Below are 14102 nucleotides of genomic sequence, written 5' to 3'. Positions count from 1 at the left end.
CAGGTGAGGGCCGAATCAGGGTACAAGCCTGTCTCCAACCATTTTTTATGCTCAGAGAATGTTGGCAGCCTCTCCTGGCCTCTGCAGTGCATTTGGATTTGGATGCAAATCTGCCAAACTGGTCTGTCACAAAACAGGAAGAAGGCACTGTTCTTCCAGAACAAATGATGCTAAAGCTTTAAGAGTTTCTGGCAATGACAGATGGTGGAGGGAGTGAAAAGTCTATTTAAAAAATCACTTCCATCATGTTATTTTCTATAAAGCCAGATAGAGGGAGAGGGAACAGTAAATGACAGTATAATAAGGCTTAAGAGAAATAATACCACAAACAATGTCATGGGTGTGTAATAAGACTACCATTCACTTTGGTATAATTACCAAATAAATTTAAAATATTATATGACATAAATGTTGCACCACCTACTGTAGAAACATGGCAATGCAACATGGCGACCACTGTGGAAGAGGGACCCGCTCCCTATATAGATTAAAAAAGCTTATTCTAAGATAATGAAAACACAATTCTTATTTTCTGGTGATTATACAGAAAAAATACTTATTATATTCCATTTCTGCCATTAACTCATCCTAAATGTTACACACTGGACCTTTAACTACCCATTCATGAAACTCAGCTGTTGAGCTGTTGTTTCTGTCATTTACGGGTACCAAAGTAAGAGTAACAGCGTTTTCCATTCCTCTCTGTGCTCACGGCAGATCATATAATAACTCTCTATTAGCCATTCAAACAGAGAACTGTGCCAATAAAAGCCAGCAATTCCAAAGAACATTTGACAGCATCTGAAGCTGAGAATTAGGATTTCTACAAATTGCAGTTGGCAAACCATTGGTGAAAGACTTGGAGTCACCAATCTGAATGTGAGCTAAGGAAACTCAAATTAACTGTGTGTTTCTCCACAGGCTCTGCACCAACCATCAGAGGCGCAGAAAATGAAGCAAATGAAAAGAGCGATCGGAAATGCCTCTGGAAGCTAAATAATTGCAGTGATTTCAGTGCACAGACTTGTAAAATTTGATGTTTCTTAATGAACCATTTACATAAAAGACACAAAAACAATAAAACAAAAACAAGAATTATGGGGAACTGAAGAGAGTAAAGGGGAAAAGAAAGCAAGTGGTTGGGGAGTCAGTGAAAGTCTGCCATTAGTGGTGAAACTCCTTGATGAAACCACAGTCTCTCTGGATGAGCTCAACTTTGTGTGTGCTGAGTGTGTGCATCTGTGTCAGTGTGTTATTTTTTTGTAAGACAGAAAAAGAAATGCAATGGAATGAGTCAAAAAAGCATTCTTGTGTCTTTACATTGCGGCTATCTATGTGTGTGTACTCATTGTGTATGCATACACGTATGTGCATTAAAGACCAAATAAGTGCTATTTATGCTCTTTGAAGGAACAAATGGATGCAGACTCCATTTCATCTCGATAAACAAAAGACGAGTAACATATGCAGCTAACAGGCTTCCCTCACTGCCATCTGTTTGGATATGGAATGGTAATTTGGCAATTCGGAATGCACAATAAGCACAATGTTGTATTTTGTGGGTGAATGTACAGTATGTGTGTGTGTGTGTTTGAGATGTCAAATAACTGAATGTAAAAGCATTCCATGTGCATTATCGTGACTGAGGAGCCTAAAAACACAGTTCATTTTGGTCATTGTGCTAATGCACTTTTTGTGTCTGCAGTCTGTATGTATGTGTCTACATGCGTGTGTGTGTGTGTGTGTGTTTGGTTTAGTTGTGAGTGGCAGAGATCTGTGTGAGATCAGCTGACAGTTGTCTTGATTAACGCCATCTGTTTCTCTTCATTAACCAAAATCCCATACAAGCTAGAACACACACGCATGCACGCACACACACCAGCAATTGGAATTCACTGAAAAACACTTCTGAGTCACCTGAGAGACAGAGCCACTTCTGAGTTCCTAGAAATGGGAGTTTCTTTTGAACAAAGTGCTGGCCGATTTCCTGGTATTCATTTTTCATCCATGTAATATTTCTATCAAGAAAATGATGATACACATCCATAAACCACCATTTACACAAATGTTCTCAAGTAATTTAAGTATGCTAGCAAAGTGTCTTTTATTCTACTGTATGTTGTGAAAGTTATTTATTAAAAACTCTAAAATTACATTGGATTTGTATAGTGGGTTGCTTTTAAAATTAGCACAGTTAACAAAATTAACATGGTGACTTTGTGTGCCTAAATCTGCTGTCAGACCAGTAATGCATTATGTATAATCAGCTAAATTGGGGAAAATAACTAAGGTAATATAATATTTAAGAGTTGTAGTTTTTATCAATTTAATTTCTTTAAAGACATTGTATGAACAGGTAATACAAATTATGCATTACTTAAAAATATTATAGACATTTTGAAGGTTGCTAAATGGCTCTCTATGAAGATCACAAACTACATAGGTAACCATCTCATTAGTTTTGCTGACACCGGGAAGTCCACAGGCACTGTTTAATGACACAAAGATGACAGCTCTGTTACAAAGAAATGAAGGATTCTTTTTCACATATAAAAGTACGAACACATCTTTAGACTTGTCATGAGAGTAACTAGTAGAAATAATTATAAAAGACAAAAAGAAAAAATAATTGAACCTTTCTCTACACTGATGTTAGCAAAGCAATGACTGATGCTGCCGTCTGGCAGCTCAAAGTGGATTTCAAAATACACTTCACATCTCTTGCAAAGAATGTGTAAATGATGTGTAACACATCTTGGACTGAAGCTGAAATGTCAAATGGCTGTGTATAATACTGAAGCAATTTGTAACAAACTGAAGAATTTCTGGGTTTACATTCTTAGGCCTTATGGAAAAAAGTATGAAAACAATCACATTGGAAACAAGTGGACTTAGTTTAATCCCAGCCAAGTGGCAGATATTTTTTTAACCTCTGACAAACACCATTTTTGATATGAACACTAAAACAAATGACTCCCTGTAGTGTGAAAGGTTTGCTAGTACTGCTGATCCCACTGAGAATCATCACCCCAATGGCTCGGTGCAGCTTCCAGCTTGTTATTTTGGTTGATTCTCAGCAGTTTACTTGGTAATACAGCATGTTACACTAGCACACAATTGTCAATAAGTGGGGAAGAAAGTCGAACATAGGTCTGGGTATTGTTTGAAAATGTTCAATACTGTACTGAATACCGGTACCGAAAAGATTTTCTTTTGATACCTTACTTTGAGAAATACAAAAATGTATTTCTTCAAAACCCTTTCTTTCATTTAACAAAAGAAGCCAAACTTCTCAAATGTTACATTTTTGCCTAAATACATGCAGATGTTCAAGAACTTTGTCTGGCAAGTAAACTAGACTGCAAATGTTATCAGAAATTCAATTCCAACTTTACAGTTTTTGATACTGTGTCACATTTTAGTCTGTGCCAAAAAAACTTGAGGCTCCAGTCAAACATTTGTCAGGGTTTTCAGGATCTTAGATCAAATCTAAGCTAAAACACAAGAGAATATTAGACTAACATTTCACATGTGGCAAGAGTCCAGTGGAGTACGGTGTCTTGTTGTCCCGCTCATCTGAATATTTATTTAAAAAAATGTACACTCACAGTAGATAAAGATAGAAATTGTTAATTTGTTTGGAATAAACTCTTTTATTCAACATAAAGTGGGTATCCTGTCATAAAGAACATGTGACCAGAAGAGTGCATTCGCTACAGAAGTAGTGCAGTATAATCATCAGCTTAAATGACTATAGTAGTCTCTTGTCTATTTGATAGAAATGATAGTTTAAGTATAGAAGATGGTTATACCTTAACTGAAACGTAAGAAGAGAATAAGATATGAAAAGAAAAAAGCATTGGAGGAAAAAATAGTGTGGCTTTTTCAAAAGGGAAATCTCTGAAGATGGACAAAAAACTTGTGTATCATTTCATTAATAATTATGCCAACAGGAGTCACTGCAGTTAAAGAATAGTGTCATATTGACTGTTTTAGAGGGGAAGAAGAACATTTTGGGGAAATTAATGGAGCACTCACTTGGTGGTTCCTAGAGTCTCCAAAAGTAGAATGGGAGCCAGAGCCTTGAGTTATCAAGCTCCTCTCCTGTGGAATCAGATCTCAGTTTGGGTTCGGGAGGCAGACTCCACCTCCACATTTAAGAGTAGGCTTAAGACTTTCCTCTTTGATAAAGCTTATAGTTAGGGCTGGCTTGGGTGAGCCCTGAACCATCCCTTAGTTATGCTGCTATAGGCCTAGACTGCCGGGAGACTTCCCATGATGCACCTCTTTCCTCTCTCCTTCTCTCCCTCTCCATCTATATGCATTTTTATCCCATTAAAATGTTACTAACTCTACATTTTCTCTCTCCCTTAGTTTTGTGCATTCTCATTTCTCTCCTCTCTCCTTCCGTCGCTGTCAGCAGGTATTTCTACCTCCGGAGCTGCAGAGACTGGATCTTTGGTTGTAGGCCACTTGCTGCCCCCATGTTCCCGCACGACAACTGCTACTACAGTTGTTGTTATTGGCTGTTACTATTATTGTCATTATTATTCTTATGACTGTCATTCCTATTATTATTAACTTATTAATATTAATATTACAACTACCATTACATTATTACTATTTTAAAATTCTAGTTGGTATTTGCATTGTGAATTGACTTTTATTCATTCCCTAGAGATTTACCCTCATTGTAACCATAACCACTTCATGCCTAACCCCAGCCCTAACCTTGACAATCTCCTTACCTAACCTTCAACAAAAACCAACTCTCTCAAATGGGAGATGAGTCCCCATGCACAATGTGACTATATGAACTGATTTATATCCCCACAATATGAGTAATACAGATAGACACACACACACACACACACACCATCCCTCGAAGAATCATGTCAGAAGCTCTCTTTCCCTCTTTCTTGCTGTGTTAAACTGTGCCTGCACTCAAACTAAATCCCTGAAGTGAGTGTGAAAATAAGAGTGAGAAAGTAAGAGAGCAAGAGAAAGAGAGAGGGAGAGAAAGCGAGACAGAAAGACAGACTGAGAGAATGAGATGGGATTACGGGGATAATGCGAGCAGATGGAGGGAGGTCGAGGTTCCATCAAGACTCTCCACTCCAAACGGATTAAAAAAATCAACCGAGCCACCGACAACCGAACGGATGCTACATTCCTCACGCTTGAGACACCGAGCTGAGCCGGGCTCACCCCTGCTGCTAAGCCCGGAAATGAAAACTTGCCGTCTTTCATCATGACGCAGTAAACAGTTAGATCATGGAAATGTATTTCAACTCACTGCCCCCCTTCTTCCCCTCCTATCAAACACATAAAAGGTTAGGCTTTTGGGCTTTTTTTAAACCCATCCATTTAGGAATCATGTACGCCGATCCTCCTCTTTAAATTTTGTATTAACATGCATCCTCTTAGAGCAAAACACATCACAATTCAGATATAGATGCAACCAAGGCACATTAAAGATTCAGTCACCCAAACCAGCACTGGTCAAGAAGGGATTTGGCCACATGAGCAACAGTATGTGATGTGTCTCTAATCTTCCAATACACTAAACCATTTTACACTTAATAATTCATCCTTATTGTATCTGGTTGGATTTAGCTGGATTACACATTAAAATGCACTTCATATGCACTAAACTTTCATTTCATAAAAATGCAGACGACACTCCTGTAACTGCCTCTCATACATACTATTTACATATTTTAAAATTGACAATAAAACCTTGTTTTGTTTCTCCTCCATCAATATCGTGACAATTCATTCTTGACAACAATGTTATTATTCGAGCTGTCTCCTGTATGTTTGATTCCTGTTATTTTGTAAGAAAAATATAATAATGCAGTCTGTCAGAAAAGATTAAAATAGTTTAACTTTTGACAGAGTGCAGGGAAAAACACAATCTACTAACACATTTCATCAGCTGGGGAAATTTGTTCTACTGGCTTGAATTTGAAAAAGTCTGGAGACCAGCCTACAATAACGCAACTTGGGTGAATTTGGATGCCAATAGTCCCAACTGAGTGCCTCCGTATATCAAACAGCAGCTGAACATAAGCTACGTCTTCTGATGATCTATAAAGGAACTCTTTTAGAGGATACTGTAATACTGCAACAGTAAGGTAAAGTGTCACATTTAACACGAAAACTTATAGTTTTTCCATCAGTTTTAATGTGTTTAAGAAGGAAATTACTGTGACAAATATCCAACATTGCATGCAGTTACTGGGAGTGTAAATTTGCATTTCATGCCAAGAGCAGGCTCAGCTTCTTTTCTGCATCAAGATAGTTTACATTACCGAGACCAATAGGTCACATTGATTGGGTCACTCCCCCCAGTCAAATGCTTTTAACTGGTCTTAATGGAACAAGCTGTGGAACTGCATTCATCCAGTCAAATTATACAGACAGACAGATAGATAAATAGATACATGGAAAGATAGAACCAAGTGCAAAGTCAAAATCAGACTTTTCTAGAGGATACATTTTCTTTTTTGCACTCTATATTCTAGTCTCCAGTGCTCAGTGTCACAGTCAATTAGTCCAGTGTTTCATCCCTTCACATATGCATTCATTAATGTGAATGTGGCTGCATGTTAACTCCCTCTCTGTCTCTCTGCTCTCACTCTACTTATCCGCAGGTGATAATTAACCTGTTGGTACGGTGGCTGTTACGCACCGCGCTTCCCCCCTGACATCCCGGCATCTGTTGATGCTGGCAGTGGCAGCAGACCAGTCATGCTGCCATAATTGATCTAAGCACATGAATCATCATTAATACTGATGAATGTCGCTCAATTTAACCTCTACTGTAAACGGAGGGCACTCTGACACTGCTTACAGCCAGTGTTCCCTCGGCACGCCTGATGTTTTCTGATCTCGGAGTCTAAGCAGGACTGGACCTGGTTAGTGCTTGGATGTGAGGCCGCCTGTGAATACTGATGTTGTAAACTGGGTTAGCAAGGTACCTCAGTGGTTAGCACTCCCAGGTTTGGACCACACCAGAGCTGACAGGGGTGTATATGTGTGGAGTTTTCACCCATTCATGTGGGTTTCCCTCACACCTCAAAGACACTCACCCCATTACCTTCCACCAAGACCCTGACCTCACCATGCTGCACATAGTGGCTGCCCACTGACCCTGCTCCTAAATAGTTAGTAAGGTTTCAAATACAGTGTCCCAGTGGGGACAGATTTCACCCCAGGGATTAATAAAGCATCACTCAACACAATAAAATGCCTTGTTACTCTCTCCTCTTTATTATCATATCTAGCACATGCTGTATCTTCTCAAGTGTGTTCCAAACTAGGGTCCAAGGACCACTGGAACCCTAGGGAAAAATTCCAGGGAAGAAATTTCGCTTTGCAGCAACAAGAAACCAAACAATTTTTCAGTGATTTAGAGCATTCAGCACTGGTCTCGTGCTTCACTGTCTCACTATTATAACGCCACTTACAATGTAGAATGTTTATGACTATAGTAGAAAAAGATTTTCCCAGGGACAAGTCAGAACTGATTTGAATCAAATGTAGGCTATTTGTAAAGTCACTCTCCCTCTCCGTGCGTATTTACGCACACAATGTTACAAATTCAACCAAATGACACACAAATATGAAATGATATTAGAACAGAATACATTACTCGCAAGACTTAGGACAAATTATGTTTATATATTGCACAACCTGGCGCGCAGGGAACGCACACGAGACAAGAAATGCGCGTTCAACCGTCATGTCCAATACTGTCTTTGACTCTCTCTCTCTTTCACACACACATACACACCAGGTCGCTCACTCACACACATGCGTGCTCGGTCTTTTGCTCACCTCTTTTATCCTGAACTTTGACGGAGATCTCTACCAGAGGCTCAGTCTCCCGGTCCAGTCTCCGTGATATGACTATATCCCCGCTGTCCCGGCTCACGCTGACCGGTGAGCTCTCCACGTCGGGTTCCACCAGCTCAAACGCTGCCGACTGAAACCTCACCGGGTTCAGGTTCATCACCACTGAACCGATCCCTGCATCCTCGGACACGTTGATGAAAACGGGACTGTCTGATTCCAGTACTGACCTGGACTTTCGCGCCGGTACTTTAACTTGCGATTTAGGTTTCCGTTTCCCCGGTTGGGGATTCAGTGAGGGCGCCACGGGCCATTGCCGTGGATTGATCTCAACAGCTATGCTCTGGCTCGTGCGAGGTGGCCACCCGCGGTCCCGGGCAAACACTTTAAACTTAATTGGTTCATCCAGACCGAGGATAGAGTCCACCAGGAGGATGTCTCCAGTTTTGGGCACCGCGTAGAAACTCCCATTTTTGGGCAGGGCGAAGTAGATGAGCTCCGCGTTCTTGCCGCTGTCATCGTCCCGCGCGGTGACCGTGTAGATCGTCGTGCGGAGCGCAGTGGCATCATCCAGTCTCAGTTTCACATTGACATCGGGGAAGGTGGGCTGGTGGTCGTTGGTGTCCAGGACGTCCACCTTGATGGACGCCATCTCAGCGACTACCGGAGACTCCTCTTCTTCTTCCCGGGAGAGTCCCGCGCATTGCCCGCAACACAAACCAAGACCCAGTGCGTATTCAGCCCGCTCCTCCCGGTCCAGAACCCCAGAAGTCTTCAGTAAAATATGTCCCCGTTTGTGATGCGCAAAGACACGGAAATTCTGGCTCCCGTCTCCCAGGAGTTTAAAGTGCGCTGCTGCTGAGCCGGTTTCCCCGGTACCGCACAACCTCTGCGAGTTGAGCCGCTTTAACGGGACGCTCAGTCCGTTGACCCGGGATCCCGGAGACGAGTTCTCAAATACATGCCCGTGAAAGAACGGCACCTGCTCTATGGTCCTGTTCCCGAAAGCGCACGAAACCAAAAAGGGTAAAAACGCGACCCAAATCATGACTGGATATCTCATTTCCTCTGCACTAAAGCGCTCCTGCCACACCGATATCCATGAGCGCACTCGTTCCCTTTATGATCCAACACTTTAATTAAATTGGAACGCAGATATTTGTTGGCATCATACTTCATCTCGACGCAGGAGAACTTTGTCTCTGTGTGCCTGTGCTCTGTGTCCTCCTCCTCTCCTGCTCTCCTCTGTCTGTTGCCTCACCAGCAGCGCTGTCTGTCTGTGCGCGTCCCAGAAAAAAAATGCTTCTTACAGCTCGAGTGCGCGCTTACCTCCGTTCCTTTCCTCGCTCTCTTTTGCGTGCGTTTTTTCCGACCGAGCTCACACGGGGAACACACTTAATCCGTCTTGCGTTTGAGTTGCTGCAAATTGTGCGCAGCCATACACCGGCTTGCTTTTGAGACGGATCAGGCCTCTTATTATATAGAAATTAGTTTTCTTTGCCACTCAAATGCACTGATGAAACGTGGTTCATCACGAGAATATCACAGAACCGGCTGTTTTACGCATGCATTGCCAACACATCCAGCGCAATACATTTAACGGAGTGATGCAGCGATAACTGACTCTCTCATCTGAACTTCTCAGCAAAGGAGCTGCGACTCGAGCTCACGCGCGCACAAACACCCACACTGTCACAGCCAACAGCGCGCAATTGTGTGTGTGTGTGTGTGCGCGCGCGTGTCTGTTTGTGTCTGTCAGGGGGATCCTCAGGGAAACAACCCGACCTCCCTTTTCCCAGTGATCAATGTCCAGTCTTGCACGTCCAGATCCATCACTCCTCTATCCAATAACACGTCAGGCCATTGGATTAAAATAATGTAAAGATTGATCATTTTAAAACACCCCGGGGGGCAAAGACAAAATAAAGGCTTACAGCTCCTGGCAGGGACTCAGAACGACTCCAAAGCTAACTTCATGTCACAGACAAGTGTCCTATTTGAACGTGTTCATCACCCACTGTGTTTTGGAGCTTTTGGTCTCCAGGGGTCTGTGAAAGTTGCAGGCAGGTCTCCAGCAAAATGAAGAACAGTATCAAATTTAATATAACAGATATTCACATTCATATATCAGCTTTCACTTTCATATCACCTCACCCCATGTAGATAGAATTCAATACCAAATCGACAAGACCCACAATATTTCCATGTGGATCCCTGCTAATAAATCTGAGATTGTTGTGGATCCAAAGCATGCTGCATGCCGGTCATTATCTCATCGAAAGCACCAGTCTTCTGTGTGCTTTTTGTGCTTTTGTGCTGTTTGAACTCCTACTCACTAAAACACTGCAACCTGTGCAGTTTTGAAAGTTTAAAATCAGCAGTCCTTGGATAACACAAGTTTCAGGCTTTACACCAAAACTGTGTTCATATATTCAGGCAAATTTTGGTTTTGTGTGGGAGTGAATTTCCATCGGTGTTTAGCATAACATTTAAAATCAGTATGTGCAGTGTTTCACAAGTGAATAAAACACTTTTGATATCAAGGGATACATGCAATTAGGAAATTGTAGATAGGTTTTACAAAAATGTACCACAGAGAATGATGTGGTTGAAAATTGAGTCATTACCTTGACTTCAAATTTCATCATTATATCATATATTAACACCCCAGGCATCCATCCAATGCTTCTGTACAAAACAAATTACTATAAATGAGTATAAATGTTGTATAATGTAGCTTGTGGCCTTGGCTGACCTTTTTTCCACTTGAAACACATAAAACCCACCAGAGAGCAGTAATTGGTTTACCTGCTCAAATAAATTTCTTTAAAGGAGTGACAATGCTGACCACGTTGAAATCATATCACTAGTAATTACTAATGATCTTATCCCACAGGCAGATTTGACCCCCCCATGTTTAAAAATACTTGCCAATATTAGTTTTACATATTAATTACACCATGTATGAATGGAATTGGAATGTGGAACTAATGCACTTTTTAAGATACAATGATGAGAAATGGTGTATTATAAAACCTTCAGTGGAGGAAAGGAACTAAGTACATTTACTTAGTACTGTACTTAAGTACAATTTTGAGGTACTTCTACTTTACTCGTTTTTACTCCACTACATCCACAACTATAGTTACTAGTTACTTTTCATATCAAAATTTCACATACAAAACATATGATCAGTTCATAAAATATGATGCATTACTATTGATTAAACTACTGTATGAAGCAGTTATAATTAGCTCCACCTCAACTGACTACAACATTAAACTTTGTTTTGCTAAAACATCTGTACTTTTACTTAAGTAATAGTTTCAACTTAATAATATAATTTGAATGCAGGACTTTAACTTGTAATTGAGGATTTTATAGTATGGTATTGCAACTTTTTAGTAAATGATGAATACTTCTTCCACCACTGCAAGTGTTATTCAATTTCCCCCTGCACTAGTTATTTCACTAAAACAGATAGTTTAGTATAAAATAGAAATTACAGTACATAAGTCAGGTTGTTTGATTTGAATATCTCATTAATTTATCATAGCTGACTGGTAAAATTATTTCATTTATTATGAATGGCAGAAAAATAATTCACTTCATGAATATGATTTTGGACTTGATGTACTGTACCCTGAATCTTTATAAGATCCTATCTGCATAATACATTTTGTGCAAGAGCTTTGCTCTGTACCTTTATCCCTCAGGTTTTTTTTAAATTATATTGTGCTGTACAGTTTTGCACTGTATTGTATTATGTTGTACGGATTGTGCTTTGTCCTGTTTTAAATCTATTAAAACACAAAAAAAAGACTGATATTTCTCTGTAATATCATATCATATCTGTCACACCGCACATTGTCATAAACAAATTTTCAAAGCAAAAACAAGCAGAGGGAGAAAAAGAGAGAAACAGACAAAGATAGATTTGGTCAGCTGTTAAGCCTGACTGTGGAGTAATACTCCTCACTGTGGCGGTGACAATGGCCCAGTGAGCACCAGACTGAATCATCTCTTCCTCTCATCTCTTTGTGTCAATGTGTGCATCTTTGCTGGATTTAAAATAAAACCTGATATGTATAAAGCATCCCCCGTAACTGTTTGCTTATTCATATTGCAGTCCCGAGCCTGTCAGTATTACCGACAGCTTTTCAGCTGATCACGTCTCTGGTCACATATTCCAGTCAGCAAGGCAAGAGACATTTAAAGACGAGTACTGATATATCGTATGACAAACAACACTGTGAAACACTTGATATTAAACAGGATATATTACATATGTATTTCAAAAGCATTAATGGTACGTTTTAAACAAATCATTTTTTAAAACATTATGTTAACTATCTGAAGTGTGTAAAAGATTCCATGTCATCTTAGTTTACTCTTCGTCAGCTTTATCAGCGTGCAAAAAATGGACCAAATATTTACCAGATGTGCCACTATATTTTAAATAATAAAGCTGGCCTCATTCAATATTTTTCTGATTGTCAACAAATCCAATGAAAAGAACAAAACCAACAATGTGTTAGTCCATCGCTCACTCAGCCGCCAGCCCATTGGCTCCTACTGAACACATAAATCTTTAAGAACAGGTCACGAATATATAGTTTAATTTTTGGAAAGGCTCAGTAATTTCCTAAAACAGCTGGGCACTGTAGTTTTTATCAAACATTAGTAAATAGTACAATTCTTTGGGGACTATTTTCACTGGTGGATTATTACACATTTGTTTCCCCAGTGAGTATTTTGGGGCAACAGGACTGTGCATGTGGGATTGAGTCAAAATAAATACAGTGCTTGTGTTCATGGCACCCAATGCAACAGTGTGGCCCATATATGTGTTTTTAATAGTTTTTGGACAACAGTGGTGATTTATGGTACAGAAGAATAAACTATTAGGCTTTGGATACACAGACAATACTGTACTTTCTAATTACAATTAATTGTCAGGCTGAATGTCTCAAGAAGTGTTATATGCAAAATGTGGGACACTAAAACTCTAAGAATAACCAGAATTATGATAATATCTGTTCTTTCATATTTGTGTGGCATCAGCTTAAAATGATAGAACCAATTCAAATTAGACCTTCCATACACTCGTATCATATGTGGTATTTTTGTAATCAATCAGAATGCGTCATATGTCAGTGTTGGATGTCATTAACTGGACCAAATCGGATTTCCTATTTATTTACAAAAGTGATGTATCAGTGCAACCCTCAGTGGGAGGTAAGATCATTTATATTTACTCTGTTGTGATTCCGAGTTAACGCTAGTTATATTCAGTCTGGGGTAACGTGATTACTTACTACTAGGGATTACAATTTTAAATTCAGTAATTACATTGTAGTCCCAGAAATGATCTGTTATTTGGGGGGTCAGCTTGTTTACTGTCATAACGGGTGTTATGGGACAGTTGGCATTTAGTGAACATACTGTCCTAGATGTGAAGTTGGTGTGGGGGCTGTAGGTGGAGCAAGGCTGCAAGGTGGTTGCCTTCTGCCAACTCCCAAGAATGCATTGTTTACATGCTGTGTGTTCTTAGTTGGCTTGCTAATGTTAGCCACTGGTTAGCCAACATGCAGAAATCACCTGGGTCAGTGAATACTATCAATAACTGGCTGCTCATAAAAACACAATCTCATATTTTTAATTCTTTGTGTGTTCAATACAGAAGCCAGGCTGAGCAACGGAAAGCAATCTAGCTAATTATTTTTGCTAATGAGTAATAAGATAAGTAAAGTAATTACCTCTTCAATGAGTAACAAGTAGTTAGTAATTAATCACATTTTGCCCAACTTGCCTAACCCTGATTATATTTGATCCCGTTCAATTTGGTTCCTTTGTATCTCTGCAACAGCTTTGAGATAACATTTAAAGTTATTCACAAGTACATCCAGATGCATTGTAACATCATTTCTACTGAGAAGCCATCGTTCATTTCTCCTTCTAATCATGATTCTAGACGACCAATATTGTTATATTTAGATCCCTTGGCTGCCCTTGTCACAAAGTTTGGCCGCCTCCGACAGTGAGCAGCAAAGTGAGAATGGTTGGCACTGAACCTGTCATCTTCCATTCATTATCGTGACAACTGACAGACTGTGCTGAGGATCATTCAAATCCATGCAGACCCACTAAATCTCAATAAAGTGGAACGTCAATCTGGCTCTGACTTCACCAAGCAGTTTTCACGTCTGTGGTTTGTTCCCCTAGAACAAGAACAAGCTGTTAGA

At 39.9% G+C, this 14102-nt stretch overlaps 1 protein-coding gene across 3 annotated transcripts in view; it reads right to left on the bottom strand.

Annotated features, from left to right (window-relative positions):
- Positions 1–9222, bottom strand: part of si:ch211-186j3.6 (neural-cadherin) — a 310397-nt gene extending 301175 nt beyond the window's left edge. For 2 of the 3 annotated variants that reach the window (XM_044167542.1, XM_044167692.1), the window contains exon 1: positions 7843–9221. In XM_044167542.1, the coding sequence (XP_044023477.1) occupies positions 7843–8920 (1078 nt within the window). In that variant the 5' untranslated portion in view covers positions 8921–9221. Of the gene's footprint in view, positions 1–7842 lie in introns of all 3 variants that reach the window. The other variant, XM_044167606.1, reaches the window with a different exon arrangement.
- Positions 9223–14102: the final 4880 nt, after the last annotated feature.

Source organism: Siniperca chuatsi, linkage group LG1, assembly GCF_020085105.1.
Source record: "Siniperca chuatsi isolate FFG_IHB_CAS linkage group LG1, ASM2008510v1, whole genome shotgun sequence".
NCBI lineage: Eukaryota > Metazoa > Chordata > Actinopteri > Centrarchiformes > Sinipercidae > Siniperca > Siniperca chuatsi.
Note: the sequence above shows the minus strand (reverse complement) of the source record. Positions and strands in the feature narration are given on the sequence as shown.